This window comes from Drosophila nasuta, chromosome 3 (genome assembly GCF_023558535.2).
Source record: "Drosophila nasuta strain 15112-1781.00 chromosome 3, ASM2355853v1, whole genome shotgun sequence".
Lineage (NCBI taxonomy): Eukaryota > Metazoa > Arthropoda > Insecta > Diptera > Drosophilidae > Drosophila > Drosophila nasuta.
In genome coordinates, this window is record NC_083457.1 from 14,158,706 (window position 1) to 14,176,363 (window position 17,658).

Sequence of the window (17,658 nt, forward strand, 5' to 3'; positions counted from 1 at the left end):
TAAGCACGTGCATTGGCCACCTCGTCATCTATGCTAACCTTGGGCGGCACACTGCCAATAGGCTCTACGAAAAAGGCATACATTCCATATAAAGATCTATAGATATGATATTTTCTTGAAAACTGCCATACCTATAGGCTGGTATAGGATACGATTGAGCTGGACACTTGAGACTGAAGCTAGCTCCCAGCACAGTTCGTGTATTGGACAATTCGTCAGCTATGCCCACCTTGGGCGGTACACTGCCAATGGGTTCTGTAAAGCAAAAGCCAACCAAATGTAGCACAATTGCCGAAAATTATTTGATAACTGCCTGACGGGAAATTAGACTAACAAAATAATCGCTGAATGGAAATAAGGCTAACGAAATAATCGTTGAATCGGAATTAAACTAACGTAAAGTTGTGCTGCGGTCAAGTCGGAGTAATTTAAGGACTTTATAGCGCCAGGACATGCAGTAGTTTTACAACTATAAGGAGCAGCTAACCTGTAAGCAGGCATAGGATACGATTGAGCGGGGCAGAGCAGAGCAAAGCTCACGTGCTGCGCCATCTCGCGTGTCTGCAATTTGTCCTGAATGTTTATTTTGGGCTTGACTGAGCCAACGGGTTCTACAATATATATAAGAAAAATACATTGCGAGTGCTTTTATCTGCTGGCATGACATGCACGACTTTATTATGCTAGAAAACTGTCTGTTTTTTGCTGGGCGGGGCCAATTTACTAACCACCTGAAAGCTGGCGTTGGATAAGATTGTGCCAAACAGAGCAGCGCAATACTGTTGGCCATTTGCACATCAATAAACTGGTGCTTGTCTTGGGCATTGACTTTTGGACGCACACTGCCAACGGGTTCTACATATAAACATCACAAAATCAATCGAAGTTGTCTAAACTAAACTGAATGTTGGATGTGGACTTAGCTTTGGCTCTTACTTGAATACGGGCATTGGATAAGATTGAACCGGACACTGAATGTTGAAACCGCTGCCGCCCTCGACTTGCATCATTTTAAAGCGCTCGAGAAAATTGAGCTTGGGTGCCACGCTGCCAACGGGCTCTGCAAACATTGGAAATTTCTTTAAAAAACGAAAGCAACTCCTTAAGCAATCCTGCAATGTTGGGACTGGATTTACCTAGAAACGGGTTGTGGATAAGCCTGAGCTGGACACAGCAAACTGACGCCATGACTGAGCTTGACTTTCACATGCTTCAGATCATCTGCATTTGTTATTTTGGGACTAACACTGCCAATGGGCTCTAGAAGGAAGGAGAGTAAAGATATTGAAACTGCTAAAACACCATTTTCTGAAAACTGCCCTAGTTGCTGGAAGGGTTATTACCTATAAAAAGGCTGAGGATATGCCTGGGCAGGACAGAGTAGACTCAAGTCTTGGGCACTTTTGCCTTTTATATGATTGTAGTCATCTCCTGTGTTTATCTTGGGGCTAACACTGCCCACAGGCTCTGTAAATGAGGCAGACAAATTTGACAACTTTGCTTAAAAACTGCCCGAGTTGGTTGGGTATTATTACCTATAGAATGGCTGGGGATATGCCTGAGCAGGACAGAGTAAGCTCAGATGCTGGGCACTTTTGCCTTTTACATGTTTAAAGTCCTCGCCCGTATTAATTTTGGGACTAACACTGCCCACGGGCTCTGTGAATAATATAAGCAAAGCTCAATAAAAAAATTGCTAACAGACTGCCTGAATCTGGGAAGCGAGCTTACCTATAGAAGGGCACTGGAAAAGCTTGAGCTGGACAGAGCAGAGTAACACTATGGGAAAGCTGCACTTTAGTGGTGCGAGAATCATCGCCAGAGGTCAATCTAGGACCCACACTGCCAACAGGTTCTTTAAAGCAATAAAGACAATTATGATAACAAGTCAAATGAAGTCAGCCTGATGTTGGGATATGAAGTATTACCTAAAGAATGGCACTGGATAGGCTTGAGCTGGACACATTAAAGTCACGCTTTGATTAAGTGGAATACGGGTGAGTGTGATGTGCTCCTGGTTGCCATTGCCACTGAACTGTGGACTGACGCTACCAACGGGTTCTAATACAGAATAACAGTGTATAAAGTCAGTATGGAAAAGCAGCTTAAATTGTGCCTAAATGTTGGGTGTGTTTTTACCTAAAGAAGGGCACCGGATATGCCTGAGCTGGACACATAAGTGTAGCACTGTGACCCATGGACACTTTGGGTATTTTGATGGCATCATCGCCAGCTGTCACCTTGGGACTAACACTAGCGACGGGCTCTTGAAAAATAATTAATGACAGCTTAGTGGGGGGAAGAGTTTCAGTAAAACCTGATGTTGGGTTTGGGTTACCTAAAAAAGGGCACTGGATAGGCTTGAGCTGGACATAGCAATGTGGCACTCTGCTCCATGTGCACCCTGAGGATGCGAGATTCGTCGCCACTCGTTAAACGTGGTCCAACACTACCAACGGGTTCTAACAGAGAAACGCATTCGAGTTAAAAGTTGTTGGGATAAGGTCATACCTAAACATGGGCATAGGATACGACTGAGCTGGACAGAGCAGAGTTATGGCATGTTGGGCAGCATATTGAACAACTTTTATGTCGTTGCCAGAGAGCAGACGTGGACCAACACTTGCAATGGGTTCTTAAAGAAACAAATGCAGGAGATACATATATAGAAAAGAAAGCTGCGGAAAACTGGCCAAAGTTGGGTCTAATTCAAATTGAGTTGCCCACCTAAATAATGGCGCCGGATAAGCCTGAGCAGGACACAGCAATGTGAGACTATCATTGGCCGAGCTCGTAAAGCTGCTACTTGTCAATGTGGTTGGAAACTTAGGCGAAACCCTGCCAACTGGTTCTGTGAATGAATCCAAAATGGAAAATGTAGTTAACAAATTTTTTTAAACAGTTTATCTTTTAATTATTAGAACTAATTGTTGTTTTGGCACTTACCTCTTGGGCGCATTGGCAAAAGGATTTCGAAAAATGAATTCAAATTAAATAAGGCTCTGCTTTGCTTTCTTTCTCTGACTTTTTCAACGGACCACAGACATTTCTTAATTATTCTTTCTCTATTTATTTAGGCTTTGTTTCAAGCTCTTAGCATTGTCGAGTACCCTATCCCAACATTCAGGCAGTTTTCAATTTAGTCTTAAGCGAACAACAATTTTCTGACCAATGCAATAGCAAGTAATTAAAATTGTTATTTTTATGATATTTATATTCGCTATTCCTTCACAAAGAAACAGATTTTAAGCGAAAAATCTATTTGATTGAATGTGGGAATATAAACAAATAAATCAGAATATTGTTGCTCATCAAATATGTTTTTTATATACCGAGTAATTAATATCTCGGTATTATAAAAACGGAACACCGAGTAAATAAAGTTTTAACGTTTTAGTTACTCAATATTCTGCTGAGTGTATTTGGAATACTTTACCAATATTTCATTTAATCATTAATATTCTTCATATAATTTACTTATTATCTTTAAATAGATAGATTGTAAATAAATAAAGAATATAACAAAAAAAAATTAACATTCTTACATTTATTTTGTATTTTATTCTTGTTTTAATTTGTTTTTTAATTTAGTTGAGTATTCCAAATACACACATTAAATACATATGTTAAAATAAAGAAACTACACTTCAATAATTTGTAATTCAAAGTAGTTTTTTTATTTTAACAAATTTTATAAGCTAATTAAGATTCACACAAATATATGTTAAATACAGCATATTATATTTGTTTTAAAATTATTGTCTAGATTTTCCATATAAAATATCCAAGAATGTAAGATAAACTTTAAAATATTTTTGAACGTTTTCCCTATCTCACTTACAACTTTAGAATTAAGTTTTAGGTTTAAAATATGTACATCAATAAAACAATAAACAATAAAACAATATGAAAAGGTGTTTCAATAAAAAAGTAACATATATTTGTATGAAGTTTATTTAGCAATATTAAACTTCAGTTATCATTTTTAAGATAGAAATCGACTAAATACTAATGGAATATATTTTCAATATATTCACCAGCTATGCAAAAATGGTGATTTAATTTCTTTTTTTTTATTTATTTATATAAAATATATTTATATAATTTAATTTCTTCTTGAAGATATTTGATAACTGAAGTTTATATCATAAAAAAAAGTTAGAAAGTCAATTGGCAAACAAGGCCGACTTACCTGTGATAACCAATCGTCCCTTGGTCGCGCTTAGACGTGTCTCTCCGGTCAAACGATGCTTGGTGCGACACTGATAGCTCTTGTATCCATCCTCGGGTCCAACTTCACGAATATGCAATTCTCCGGAGGGCAGAACCAGATATTTTCCGTCTAATTTTGTGTTTGTGTTTAATTAAAAATAATTAACGAAAAGATAAAATTTATTAGTCATGGTGATCCTTAGGGGAACTTAAGCTAACGTAAAGATAAAGCTACCATTCAATTGATCAAATTCAATTAAAACTGTTGCTTTAATTGAATTTGTTCAGTTCACATTCGAAAGCCACATAACAGCAAAGATTGCAAAGCAAGAAAGCACTTCATATATATTTTTCATAAAAGATTATGTCATTATTCATAGATCATGCAATGTGACTTTCAAAATGCGATTTGTGTATACTATAAATATTAATTATTAGATTAGAATCGATGCTATGTACAATTAAGAGTGTAAGACTGAAGATTGTGCGTTATTTTTATGTTGAGAATATACATGAAATTAATTTCATTATTTAACAAATTCAGTCTTACAACTACAAGCGAGAATCTGTTCAGATTATTTATTTATTTTTTGCCAAATCGAATTCAATTAATCTGAGCAAAATCTCTTGCTTATAACTAACTATGCACCATTCCAAGCAATTGTTTTGATCGACAATAAATTGTGGGAAATTATTTAAGTTGAATATATTTACAATTGATTCAAGTGGTTTATAAACAAATTCTTGAGAATTTCCTACAATTTCTTAACGATGCGTAATGATTCTCATGCTTTAACAAAAATGCCAATACTTTTAGCTGATGTTGTGGATTATCGTGGTTGATGGATGTTTGTTATACAGTTTCTGAATCGAATGAGTATTTGCTTAAGCTCTCATATTTACAAAATGTTTACTTTTTCAGTATTACGTTTAGTTAAAATTCATTAATTTATTAGCATTTTTGTTTATACATTTATTTAAATACATATTTACACTAGGCTACAAAACAACGCTACTTTCGACTACATGAAGGGGTAGGTTTTATGTTGGGCAAGTCAGGAGCGACTCTTGGAATTGGGATATAGCGAGGGAAAGGATATAGAAATCATAACATTGGAGTTGGGATAAAGTAAGAAGAGTATGCAGAAAGGAAAGTGAAAATAAAAGAAAGAAAACAGAAAGTAATTGAATGCCTAACAGCGCAGCAATGAGAGTGGTTTCCTGTTAGAAGAGGAGCTCTTGGAGATTTGGACCAATGCACTGAACACTTGAGTGATTATCGAGCAACAAGCTGGCGAATGGAATGCGTTTTTGGACGGGAATTATTTTGAATTGAGTGTGTATAGAAACAAGGCTAACATTTAGAGGAGAACTTAATAGCTAGTAGATGAATTACCGCTAGCTGTGACATCGGCCTGCGGATATATCTGCCGCTCTTCGTCCTCAACCCACGAGTCGACCACAATAAAGTCGGCAACAAAACTGGGAATGTGGCACTTGAGAATTGCGCTATTGCCACGCAAAATGGACTCATCCATGACATTGACGCTGTAGGATTGTGGCACAACTGAAGGTAGATGAGAGATCGAGAGTTGGGAAATTGACAAGATGGATATCGTATGTTCGGGAAAATAATTCGAAATCATAAGATGTAAAAATTGTGGACAGACAACAGATGCTTCCCCCCCTTCATGTTTCTACAATGTTACCGATATTCGCAAAAGTCTTGTACCCGTTATATTTTTGGTATAGATACCGCCCTCGGTATCGATCCAGTCCGTTATTTCTAAATGATCAGCAACAAATGATGGAGTCTGACACTTGAATATGGCCGCATTCCCCTTGATCACGTACTCATCGTACACTTGGGACTCAAAGAATTGCTTCACCACTGAAATAGCATTCATGAGGATAATGAGTGAATGGATAATGAGTGGAATAGAGGTAAAAGGAATTAAAAGAGTTCTAGTCCTATGGCTAAGCTAAGCAGCAACATCCTTTACCAATGGATTCATCTGGCAGAGGACGCATTATTTCCACGCCCTCCTCATCTAACCAAGCCTCAACGTCTATGAAATCAGCCACAAACGAGGGCACCAGGCACTTCAGGGTTGCAGAGTTGCCGCGCAGCACAAACTCATCGATGACGCGTGTCTGATAGAACTGATGCACAACTGGTAGAGATAAACACGAAGAGACCACAAAAAAAATAATTTAAAGAAACTACATAATATGAAATAAGGTACTAATATATGGAACTGGATCTGGAAAGCATGTCAATAACCCACACACAAAAAAAATACGAAATGGAAAAAGTACCCGTCTCCTCGGCATTATTGGGATAATAATTGCGACCCTCTGAATCCAGCCAGAGATCGACGAAAACAAAGTCCGCCACATACGATGGAATCTCGCACTTCATAACCACAGAGTTGCCACGAATGACATATTCATTATCCGCTTCCGATTCATACGATTGAATGACAACTGACAAAACAAAAGTGATGGATGGAAAGTGTTTTTGTTGGGAAAAGTCATCTAAGAACTAGCTTAAAAGTTTTAACAGCTATGTGGAGAAAATGTAAAATGATTTTTAGACTGTACCATAAGCGCTGGTTGCATTATCGCGCCACAATTCAACCCCATTCTCGTCCACCCAGGCCTCGACCTGCACAAAGTCGGCCACAAACGAGGGAATCTTACACTTGACCACCGCCGCATTGCCCTTAATCACATACTCATTCTCAGCCTCGGTAATGTAGAACTGTGAAACGACTGCGCAAAAACAAAACAAATAAGCAAATCAATAGATAATTTTGTGGTTCAGTTACGGATTTGGGGATTTGGATTCGTCGCTAACTTAAGTCTAAACCGAGCTGCACTATAGCATATTGCCCACCATAATTGTCGGAGAAGGTCAGCACATTGCCTTCCTCATCAATCCACGACTCGACACGCACAAAATCCGCCACAAACGAGGGAATCGAACACTTTAACACTGCTGCATTGCCCTTAATCACATACTCTGTCATTATCTCGGCCTCATAGAACTGATTAACCACTGCAAAATGAAGCGGGGAAAATAAAAGTTGAAATCAAAAGAGAACATGGAAAGTGTTTGGATAGTCGTGGTAACCGAGGTAACTTAAAGTTAGAGTCTAACAAACTGTGTGTGTTGAGTGTACCATAGTTTTCAGAGTGACGCAGTTCAGTGCCCTCCTCATCGATCCAGGACTCAACTCGCACAAAATCAGCCACAAACGATGGTATCGAGCATTTCAATACCGCAGCATTCCCTTTGATCACATACTCCATTAAAATATCCGCGCCATAAAACTGATTCACAACTGTACAGAAACAACAAGCAAACAAATGAAGCTATAGCATTTTGGGATAGGAATCGGGATGATTAAGAGGGAAACCACTATTTATCAATAAAAAATACAATCTAGTTAAGAGAACTACCAAAATCATCTTGCGGCATATATTCCGTGCCATCGCTGGCTACCCAGGCTTCGACTCGCAGAAAGTCAGCGACAAAACTTGGTATTGTGCACTTGAGCACCGCCGTATTGCCCTTGATCACATACTCGGAAACAACCTCAGCCTCATAGTACTGGTTGACGACTGCAAGATGTTTGAGGGAAAGCAAATAATCAACGAAATGAACTAGCGAAAAACTATCGTAAAACACACGCGCTGTAAAAGTAAATATGTAAATGAAAATGTAAAATATACAGTGGGATAATGTGGGGGAAAGATAGTTTGTCGAAGAGTTAAGGCTTAGCAACTTAGTTTCGAAAATCGCACCCGTGCCCTGCTGGTCTTCGAGTGTGCCATAGAGTTGTCCCTCCTCATCCTGCCAGGATACAACCTGCACAAAGTCCGCCACAAACGATGGTATCGAGCACTTCAGCACCGCCGAATTGCCCCTGATGACATACTCATTATTAACCTCCGACTCGTAGAACTGTTGCACAACTACATGGAATGGAATGAGATTTAGAGTACTTAATAAGAGTGAAGTGCAGGGGGAAAGGATTGCCACACCTCGCGTGTGTTTACGTTGGGCGTGTGAAAACCCAGCAGCGACTAATTGAAATAAGTCAAGCTGGAGCGAATGCAATTAATGCAGCTTAATGCGCAATTTGATGAGATGTGCATAAATATTTAGACATGCTATGCTATGCCATGGCAAACTTCCCTGAGAAAGTCTCCGCTGTATCTGTCTGAGGCTGAAGGTTAATAATAGTTTAGGTACATGGCTCATAAACACGCACTGAGAACAACAAGTCAACTTTGTATCATGTGTGTATATAAAATGCATAAAAACGAAATGGAAAAATAAATAATTTATAGAAGGGGGAAAATGAGGGAACTTTGCACGAGTCTACAACAACTTATAGTATAACAAACTCTCTATAGAAGAAACCTGAAAACTTGGAACAAACCGTATTCGCTGCCTGGCAAAAAAGTCCTCATTCTGATCCGTGTGCCAGGAGACAACGCTAACAAAATCGGCGACAAATGAGGGAATTTCGCACTTGAGCACAGCCGCATTGCCCCGGATCACATAGGCCTTATTTACATCGGTGTCATAGTATTGGGTAACGACTAAAGCAAAAATGGCATAAGACACATGGATAAGCACAAATCAAAATAAAAATACTAATATAAATATATGTTCAATAAGAAAAGAAACTAAACTGAATGAAGAGCGGACAGGGGACGACTTTGACCTAACCAGTGTTGGTTAATGGAGTTAGCTCATTGCAGAGTTACACTTGGTGTGTGTGTGAGAGGCGCGTATTTTACAGATATTAGTGTACCAGTGTTGGGTGTCGTTTGTTGATAGTTGGTGTTGGTAAGTACTTAGTACTTAGTGTTGGTTAACTGCTCTTGCACTGTACACGTGTGGTGTGATTGTTTTCGTTGTTGTGGTGTGTGTTTTGGGGGGATTATATTGCTGGTAGACGTAGTAGTTAAAAGTAGTGTTGTTTTGCAACACACACACGCACACACACAGACACACATATACTAAGGCAGTGAGCAAGCGCGCGAGCGAGACAGACGAAGACAGAAAGTGAGGAAAACACACCATATTCAGTGTCTGGATAGAAATTCTCTTCCTGATCGGTATGCCAGGAGATGACATTAACGAAATCGGCTACAAATGATGGTATATCACACTTCAATATGGCCGAATTGCCGCGAATGACAAACGCCTTGTGTATATCCTCTTCATAGTGTTGCGAAACGACTAAACATACAGGAGAAGAAACAAAAATAGTCATATAATATAAGATGGGAATAATAGTTTGATGAATGATTTTGCATGAAGGAATATTGTAACACGATGGCCATGCGTTTTTAGTAGAAACCTAATCCTACATAATGCTGAGATCTACTAAGTATATTTTGTTCTTGTTGTTGGGCATCGCACCATATTCTGTGCCCGGAAAGTAGTTCTCCTCCTGATCGGTATGCCAGGAGACAACCTCAACGAAATCGGCCACAAATGAGGGTATCAAGCACTTGATAACCGCCGAATTGCCGCGAATCACATGCTCCTTGTTCACATCCGCCTCGTAGTACTGGGCAACAACTGTAAAGTGGTGTATGATATGAATGAAAGAGTGCTGAGTGTGTATGCTGAGTGCTGTTGTTGTTTGTGCGAATCTGAAACTATTCTCACGCTGAAAAAAAAACACCTGTTCAACCTTGACAACTCTGTTGAATAGAATTCCTGGAAATACACACGCTGCGTAAGCTTCCTGTTTGTCGGAAAACAATTAGGCGGCCAATTAAGTGAAAAGTGCGAGACAAAAAAAACATAGTTTTAATCACAGTCGCAGTCGCAGCATAAAATTAATTAAAAACGTATTTTAGTTGTCAGCCAGCCAGTCAGCATTTGAGGTGTAGCCCGTGTTAAAGCCATATTTCATTCATGTTGGCCACATTATCATCAGTCTCTGCTTTACTTATATTTTTGGCACTAAACGAACATGATAAATTCTTGGAGTTAAATAGGAACCGAGTTCATATGCGAAGGAAAGGGAAGCAGAGATTGGGTTAGGTCTCTCTTGGCATGGGGCTAATTGCTAGCGAACACGTCAACTGTCGCGACCCGATGACTAAGCTACGCTGAACTGTTTGCCATCCACGACCGCCAGGTGGCGTTCAAGTGACATGGGGTTGCTTGCATGATTGTAGCATAATTAGATAAGAAGTCATTAAGTCTGGCCTATTTAACGTTGCTTTATGCAAGCGGAAGTAATGGATATTTCCACAGCGCACAAGTTCACAAATTTTCACATGAATAAATAACATACATATATGCATGTCTTTGGGGAGCCAACTAATAACTAGAGAGTATGAACTTCGCCTGCTATGAACTCTGGCCTCCCACCGGACAAGGTGACGACGCGTCGGGGCAAACGATGTGTGGCAATTGCATCATCATCAACAGCAACAGCAACAGCTTGCACAATAATTAATTACGGTGAAATTGCAAAGACGACGACTGCAACAAAGGGTGGCACATGTGCTCCAAACCCTATAAACTATGTATCTTGGCAAGTGCAAGAAGTGCTGCAAAAGTTTCAACACTTTAGACAGCTTGAAAGTGCAAATAACAAATCGATTTAAGGCAAATGCCAACTGACATCGAATTGCAAAGCAATGGAGCAACAACAAAATCGCAACTATAATGATTTTCCTTTTTGCAGCAGAGAGCGTTGAAACATTTCCCTACATTACACATTATAAAGCGACATATGCTGGTAATTAAAATGACAGCCCTTAACAACGTAGCAACGAATTTACAACCAACGTGGAGCGCGAGTTCTGCTGAAAGTTTGCTGAAATCCTGCAATAAATATTTGATATTTGATGAGTGCAGTGCAAGCTTTGGATGTGGCTGTAGTTTTAAATACTTTAGTAACATGTCAAACAAACTGCCAAATAAATCTAACATGACTATTTTAAGTCTTAAAAAACTTTCTACAATTGAAGTGAAAAAAATAATGAGAGTCTGTTTTTAAATTGGAAAAGAGTGCTTACTTTTGATGTTTCAATCACATTTAATTAACTTTTCTTAATATCATCATCAAAATTTTTAAAAAAAATCCTATATTAATTTATAATAAATCAATGAAAGTAGCAATTATATTGTTTGTTTGTTTTTGAATTTATTGAAATAATTTCCCTTTTTTCACTTACTAAAACTTCATTTCGGAAAATACATTTTTCAGATAATCTTTATGTAATCCTATGCTATTCAATAATATGGAATAATCAAACATACAAGTTCATCATTGTTTCAAGTAACTCTTGACTTCTTTTAAATATATTAAATAAATAAATAGTATCTAGGGCTTTTGATGTCCCTTCAATCATTTTGTTTCTCTTCTAATTAGATTTAGGCAACATCCATCCAGCTTGCTCTGCACTCTGTAACTCCATTTTGCTCTCTCTAGAACACCGACAACTTACCCGCTCGCACATGAACATCGCGTGAGATAATGGATCCAAATTGATTGCGGGCCAGACAAGCGTAGACCTGGGCATGAACCTCCTGACGATAGTCCTCGGCACGGAATGGTGGGAAGACCAATTTGCCATCCGACGAGATCTGACGAAGTCCGGGAACATCTCCCACGGCGGTGCCATCGCTGCGGATCCAGATAATTTCGGGCATGGGGTTTCCACTCGATTTGCATTCAATTTCGGCGCCAGTTGAGTTCGAGAAGTCAATGCGATTGGTGGGTTCCTTAAGGAAGACGGGTCCCTTTTGATCAGAATCTGCTGGATTGGCTGCCAAAGTGTTGCCGACAGAAGCTGCAAAGAGGAAGAGAGAAAATTAATTAACACATATAATTAAAAACACATAGAGCACTTGAAATATTGAGGGCAAGCGGAGCGGAAGTTTATTCACATGCGCATATTAAGTATACGCATGCATACATATAAGTATCTGTGTATGTATATGGAGCGTGTATGCATGTAAATTTGTCATCATATTTGTCAGAGTCCAAGTCAATTGTCAACAGTTTGGCTTTTGTTCCAAAGTTGTTGTCGTGGTTGTTGCTGCTCGACAATTGAATGCCATGGATCAGTAACTCGCTTCGCTATGCGGATGCCCTGCAGCCAGTGCTGAACTCTTTTGCTGTTGTTCGCGTTGTTGTTGCGAGAACACCAGCAACAACGACAACAACTACAAACTGGTCTCTCTTTCATTTCCTCTGCACACACTTGCACACACACACCCACACAAAGCAAAGCTCAAACAAAAGGCGAACGGTCTAAAATCGTTCATTGACACTTTCAAAGAGGCTGCTGTTGCTGCTGCGGCGCACAACAAAAGTTTCCATAGACACAGGCAGAACCATCCAACCAACTAACCCATCTGTTCCCATCCCAAAAGTCACTTCTACATTCGCCAGCAATTTCGTATCGCATTTTATGCATCGGCATGCAGCAATTTCAATGCCTGACTCACCTTAAGCCAGCGCTCAGTTGTGTCTCATATGAAAAGGCTTCGCAATTCTATATACAGCAGTGAATAAAACATTTCAAGCTGTGTGTTATGCCTTTCATTTTCTAGTATGTTATTATTTTTAATTTATACTTTGTATAAAACAATTTAGCTAAGTGATTTCCAGTCTAAACTCCAATCAACCTTTGGGCAATGGAACTTTCACCCAACACAATCAGTTCGAACCACATCACCTAATGAATTACAAACATTGCCATCACCTAACATTTTTATTTATTTATTTTGGTATAATTATTATTTAATTATTTACAAGAATAGATAGTTTATATAAGCTAGTTTTAATATTTTCTATTATCTTATTAAATCTTTAACCCAACAAAAACAGTTCGAAAATATTTCAACATAATTGAACTACTTTTTGTTGCTTAATTACTTATTTAGTTATTTATTTATTAGGCATTATGCCTATTTTAATGTTTTAAACAAAATAATTGTTACTTTAAATCATTTAACTAATCAAATTACAAATATTGACAACATTTTAATTTAACTTTACTTGTCATCTAATCATTTATTAATCTAGTTAATTGCTAGTCTCAATCAATTAAATCATCATATTAAAATAGCATAAACTTTTCTACATTTTCCTATAGCTGTGCTTTACTACATATAACGACTATTTCGCATGTCCTTCAGAGTTCACACAGTTGCATTTTGGGGTCATGTGGCCACTTGTCTAATTTATCATTTCCACTCTCGCATTAATTAATGTCGAGCTCGTCTTTCCAAACAAACAACAACACGAAAAGCAACAAAATTTGTTAGAGAATAATTAAAAACAATAAGCAGTGTGGCAAAAAGAGGCATATACACAATGGGCGTGGCATGTAAGTGTTTTTTGATGGCAGTGTAAAATTCTTTAAAGGCCAGCAAAGAACTTGCCGCTTGCGGCACGCCACTGTGGCATTTGGAGAATGACAACGAATTAATTAAACTGACATAGCCAGCTATTTAGAGTGTGTGACAGTCTTCGACGGTGCGTGTGTTGATACCCTTTTCCAATACCCACTTATTAGAGTGAGTGTCAGTGAGTTGGGTTTGCGGTCAACCAAATTGATTTCTCCATTTCCCAATTGTTGTTCAATGATGACTCCTTAATTATGTACGCGCAGGAAGTGCGCAATAACGCGTTGCGAATTCATAAATTAAATTCCTTTAAAGAATATTAAAAATTCACAGTGGCAAACATATGATGGCCATGTGGAGGGATAAGTACCATAAACTCATATATAATAAGTAAGCAACCTACAGTGGAGTGTGCTCGACTGCGAGATATCCGCTACCCAATTTAAATAAAAGTAAAACAGTGGAGTATTATTCTTAAAAGATTCCAAATTAAAATACCTTAAAAATACTACAATATACTAACGTTTTTATTTTGTATATTGACATACTTTTAAATATTACCATAGTAAGCCCCTTAGCTGAAGCCCCTTTTTGCCATGTTAATTGTCAAATTATTTCTTAAATAACTTTTGCACTACTTAATTATATTTAAATGTACCAAGAAATAAAGCTTCAATACGCTTGCTCTTTAATAATAATAAGCGTCTGTTAACGCTGATAAAAAATATATATGTATATACTTTATAGGATCAAAGAATCATTTTTTTCAGGCACAAAGTTGTAATACCCTTCTACCATATGCATAGCGGGTATCAATACCCTTATATAGCGAGAAGAGAAAGAGCGAAATTTTGAAGTGAGATGAATAAGAATAAATGCGAATATGGCAGATGGAACACCGCAAATCCAATTATATTCATACTCATACTCATATCTTGCAGCTGTTACACATCTGCTTTTCAGTTTGAGCATTGAGAAAACGATTAGAAACAAAGTTTTTTTTCGCTTATAAAATAGAAATAGTGAACTGAAGAGAGCAAAGAGACTGAAGCTCCTCCTCTTCTGGTTTACTTTATGGGATCGTAAATATGTGGTTTTATGACAAAAACATGACACCCGCAGCAAGAGAATAAAAAGCAAATGATTTCCATTTATTATCCTTGGTTAATTCCATTGCACTTCAGAGAGAGAGAGGAAGAATGAATGAATTCTCTTTTTGCCGAATTCACTTTTGCCTTTGTCTGTTGCTTCTCCTTGACACTAACACCAGCTGCCTTTTGCTTTTGATCTTCTTTGTTTTGTTTTTCTTTTGCGAACTTTTCTGCACGTTGTTTCAACTTTTCGGCAGCTTCAGTTTTGTTTGCAAAGATTTTTGCAGCAGGTGTTTCCTCTTCTCTTCAATGGTCAACAGATAAAGTGGCCCGGTCACTTTTTACCCTAGCTTAAAGTTTTTTTTTTGTTTTTTGGCAAATCAAAAGCTGAATAAACAAACATACAGAAACCGGTTCCAGGTCGCCGGTGACGTTACCAGCTGCCCAACAAAACCACGAGGAGAGCAACGACGACGACAACGACAGCGACAGCAAAACACAACTCAGTCAATTGTGCCGCTTTAGTTGTTTTTGAAGCGCAATTTTCCAATTACATATATGTACTATATACTTCACAGTGCAATACATACAAACATGCAGTCTGATTAAGCATGAAGCATATCAAAACATTTCTATATACTCGTACTGCGTCTGTCAATTGTCTCTGTGTAAATGCAATTATGCGGCAAAATGATTAATCAGAGGGAATTGCAATTGACGCTGATGGGAAGCTAAGGTCATCTGAGTTGCAGTTGTCGATTCGTGCTACGAGCAAGCGACAAGTTCCCAGCGCACTTACGATCACTACGTGGGAGCTGGGAGCTTCCAGACTTCTTTGACTCTTCCGAGACGCCGTTTCAAATAAATGGCGCCACAGTAAACAAACATTAACACAGACCGCACTCGCAAATGAATTGAATGTTAAATAAACAAATAAACGAGCCAAGCAATAGATTTATGCATGTGTCTGTGTGTGTACGTATACGTAATGTGTGTGACGGCTCGGATGAGTAATAGGAAATATATTTCTAGCTAAAGCAAAATGCTGTCGCGAAGTTGTCGCGTTACTTTGTCAAAATTATTTATTACATAATACTCCCAAAGCGTGTATAGTAAAGAGAGCTATAAATATCAAAGTCAGCCACGACTTTTAAGTAGGTGCGAACTACTGTTAAAATAGTATTGTGGGTATAAGTAAGGCCCCAACTAGTTGTTAAAATCATTTGGCAGTGAAGAAAAGAATTCCACATACTATACATATGTAGAACATTTCATATTTAGCAAAGCTTAAATCAAAGCTTTAAATGATTCAGCTTTTATTTAAAATATCATACATCATTTAATATTATCATCACAGCAGCTATTATATTTAGTAAATTGATTGTAAAATGATGACTGGAGTCTGCTGTCCTCTAAATATAACGTTCAGATAAGTTACAACTAAATTCTAATTATTAACAAATGATAAATTTTATGTTTTCAGTTATTGAAAACTGAATTTTGTAAACCTAATTAATAATAAATTATACAACCTAATTTTGTACCTAGAAAATATCACTGTTAAAACAACATATCTGTGACTATAACTATTTCCAAAAATTAGCTAATTTCCATTAAAAAGAATTAATGGGTTGACCTGTCGAGCCCTTCCACTCAGTAGCCAGTGCGTGCTACGCCCATTTGATATGAGTCTGCTAATAAACCGATTCCCAGGCTTAGACAAAGGCCGAAAAAGACGTAATTACAGACATCAATGATTCCTGTCGTTTTCATGAGCAGCGGGAAAGTAAAAGGAAATTCGAAATTAATAACTTCCTGACAAAGAAAAACAAAACAAAGCGCACAAGTTCAATAGGCACACGTATGACACAAAGCCCGAGAACCCAAAACACCAAACACAATACGCCCCAAACATCGAAAATTGAACACGCACATGAGGTGAGAGGTCAGCTTGGGGAGGTGTGTGAGTGTGTGTGTGTTGTGTGCAACATCAAACACCGCGAGTGTCACGCGATCTAAATGATATTTTCATCAAACATTACGGTTGAAGTTCTAAATGAGTGTTGAGCTAATGATGCGTGTAGTTCAATCGCATCGGGAGCATTCTTCTGCTATTCAAGCGCTGTTTTTGGCAAAGCAAACATCTGTCTGACGAGATGAAAAACCAGTTCGACAGCTGTGAAACAGAGAATTAAAAGGTCTGTTGCGAGTATTTTTCAGTTTTACCCACTCGAATCGTGTGTTTCAGAGACCCACACAAAGTCACGTTAAAGCCAGGGGCAACTGTTATAACTAAGTTATAAGTTGTTGGCCCGAAATGCAATTAGCTAATGCGTAACAAAAAATGTCATTCAATGCCTACGCAGAGTAACCACTAGACACCGATAGAGTAGGCAGTTCTAACAACAATTCTCCAATCCCGACAGCCAACTCAATGAATGACATGCGAAACCACAAGCTGTCCACCTTGCGGTCGAGTCGACGACGCGTCGCTGATGGAAAGGTGACATTTATCTGGAGCGACACACGTGAGACACCCGTTAAGCAAACAGGAGCCAATATGGGACATCGTTTAGGTGTGGGATGTTATACAAGCACAAAGAGAGTGAGGGAGAGTGACAGAGAGCGAAACCAAGTGATAGCACGTGGAATCTTGTTATGAAGTTGCTGAGAGACTGAGTGCGGTTTATGACGAGCATGATGATGCAGTTGATGTGTCTCGACAGCTGACACAGTGTCCTGAAATCTATGAAAAGTGTTATACTTTATATAATATATTTTTCATATATTCCACTATATGTATATAATAACATGTTGGTAAGGTTAATAAAAATATGTAGAACAATGTACCTTTGTACTTGAAATAAATGTGTATTTATAGCAGCTTCATTGTGCAGAGTCGGTGAAGTGGAACTGTATTGTTATAAGATAAAAATCATTAACAACACAAAT

General features: G+C 38.2%; 1 protein-coding gene and 1 long non-coding RNA gene across 51 annotated transcripts in view; one reads left to right on the top strand and one right to left on the bottom strand.

The window, feature by feature from the left end:
* Positions 1-17,658, bottom strand: part of LOC132793059 (cell adhesion molecule Dscam2) — a 74,667-nt gene that overhangs the window by 43,389 nt on the left and 13,620 nt on the right. For 36 of the 50 annotated variants that reach the window (XM_060802678.1, XM_060802681.1, XM_060802708.1 and 33 more), the window contains exons 3-5: positions 11,707-12,051; positions 8,023-8,193; positions 4,193-4,342 (exon numbers count right to left, since the gene is read on the bottom strand). In XM_060802678.1, coding sequence (XP_060658661.1) covers positions 4,193-4,342; positions 8,023-8,193; positions 11,707-12,051 — 666 coding nt within the window. Of the gene's footprint in view, positions 1-487; positions 612-731; positions 856-1,136; positions 1,261-1,535; positions 1,660-1,731; positions 1,856-2,727; positions 2,852-4,192; positions 4,343-8,022; positions 8,194-9,310; positions 9,473-9,655; positions 9,818-11,706; positions 12,052-17,658 lie in introns of all 50 variants that reach the window. The other 14 variants (XM_060802704.1, XM_060802703.1, XM_060802705.1 and 11 more) reach the window with 9 other exon arrangements.
* LOC132793063 (uncharacterized) lies at positions 9,311-11,085 on the top strand. The gene is made up of 3 exons (XR_009633068.1): positions 9,311-9,391; positions 9,460-10,027; positions 10,102-11,085. It is a non-coding gene; the product is annotated as an uncharacterized LOC132793063 (long non-coding RNA).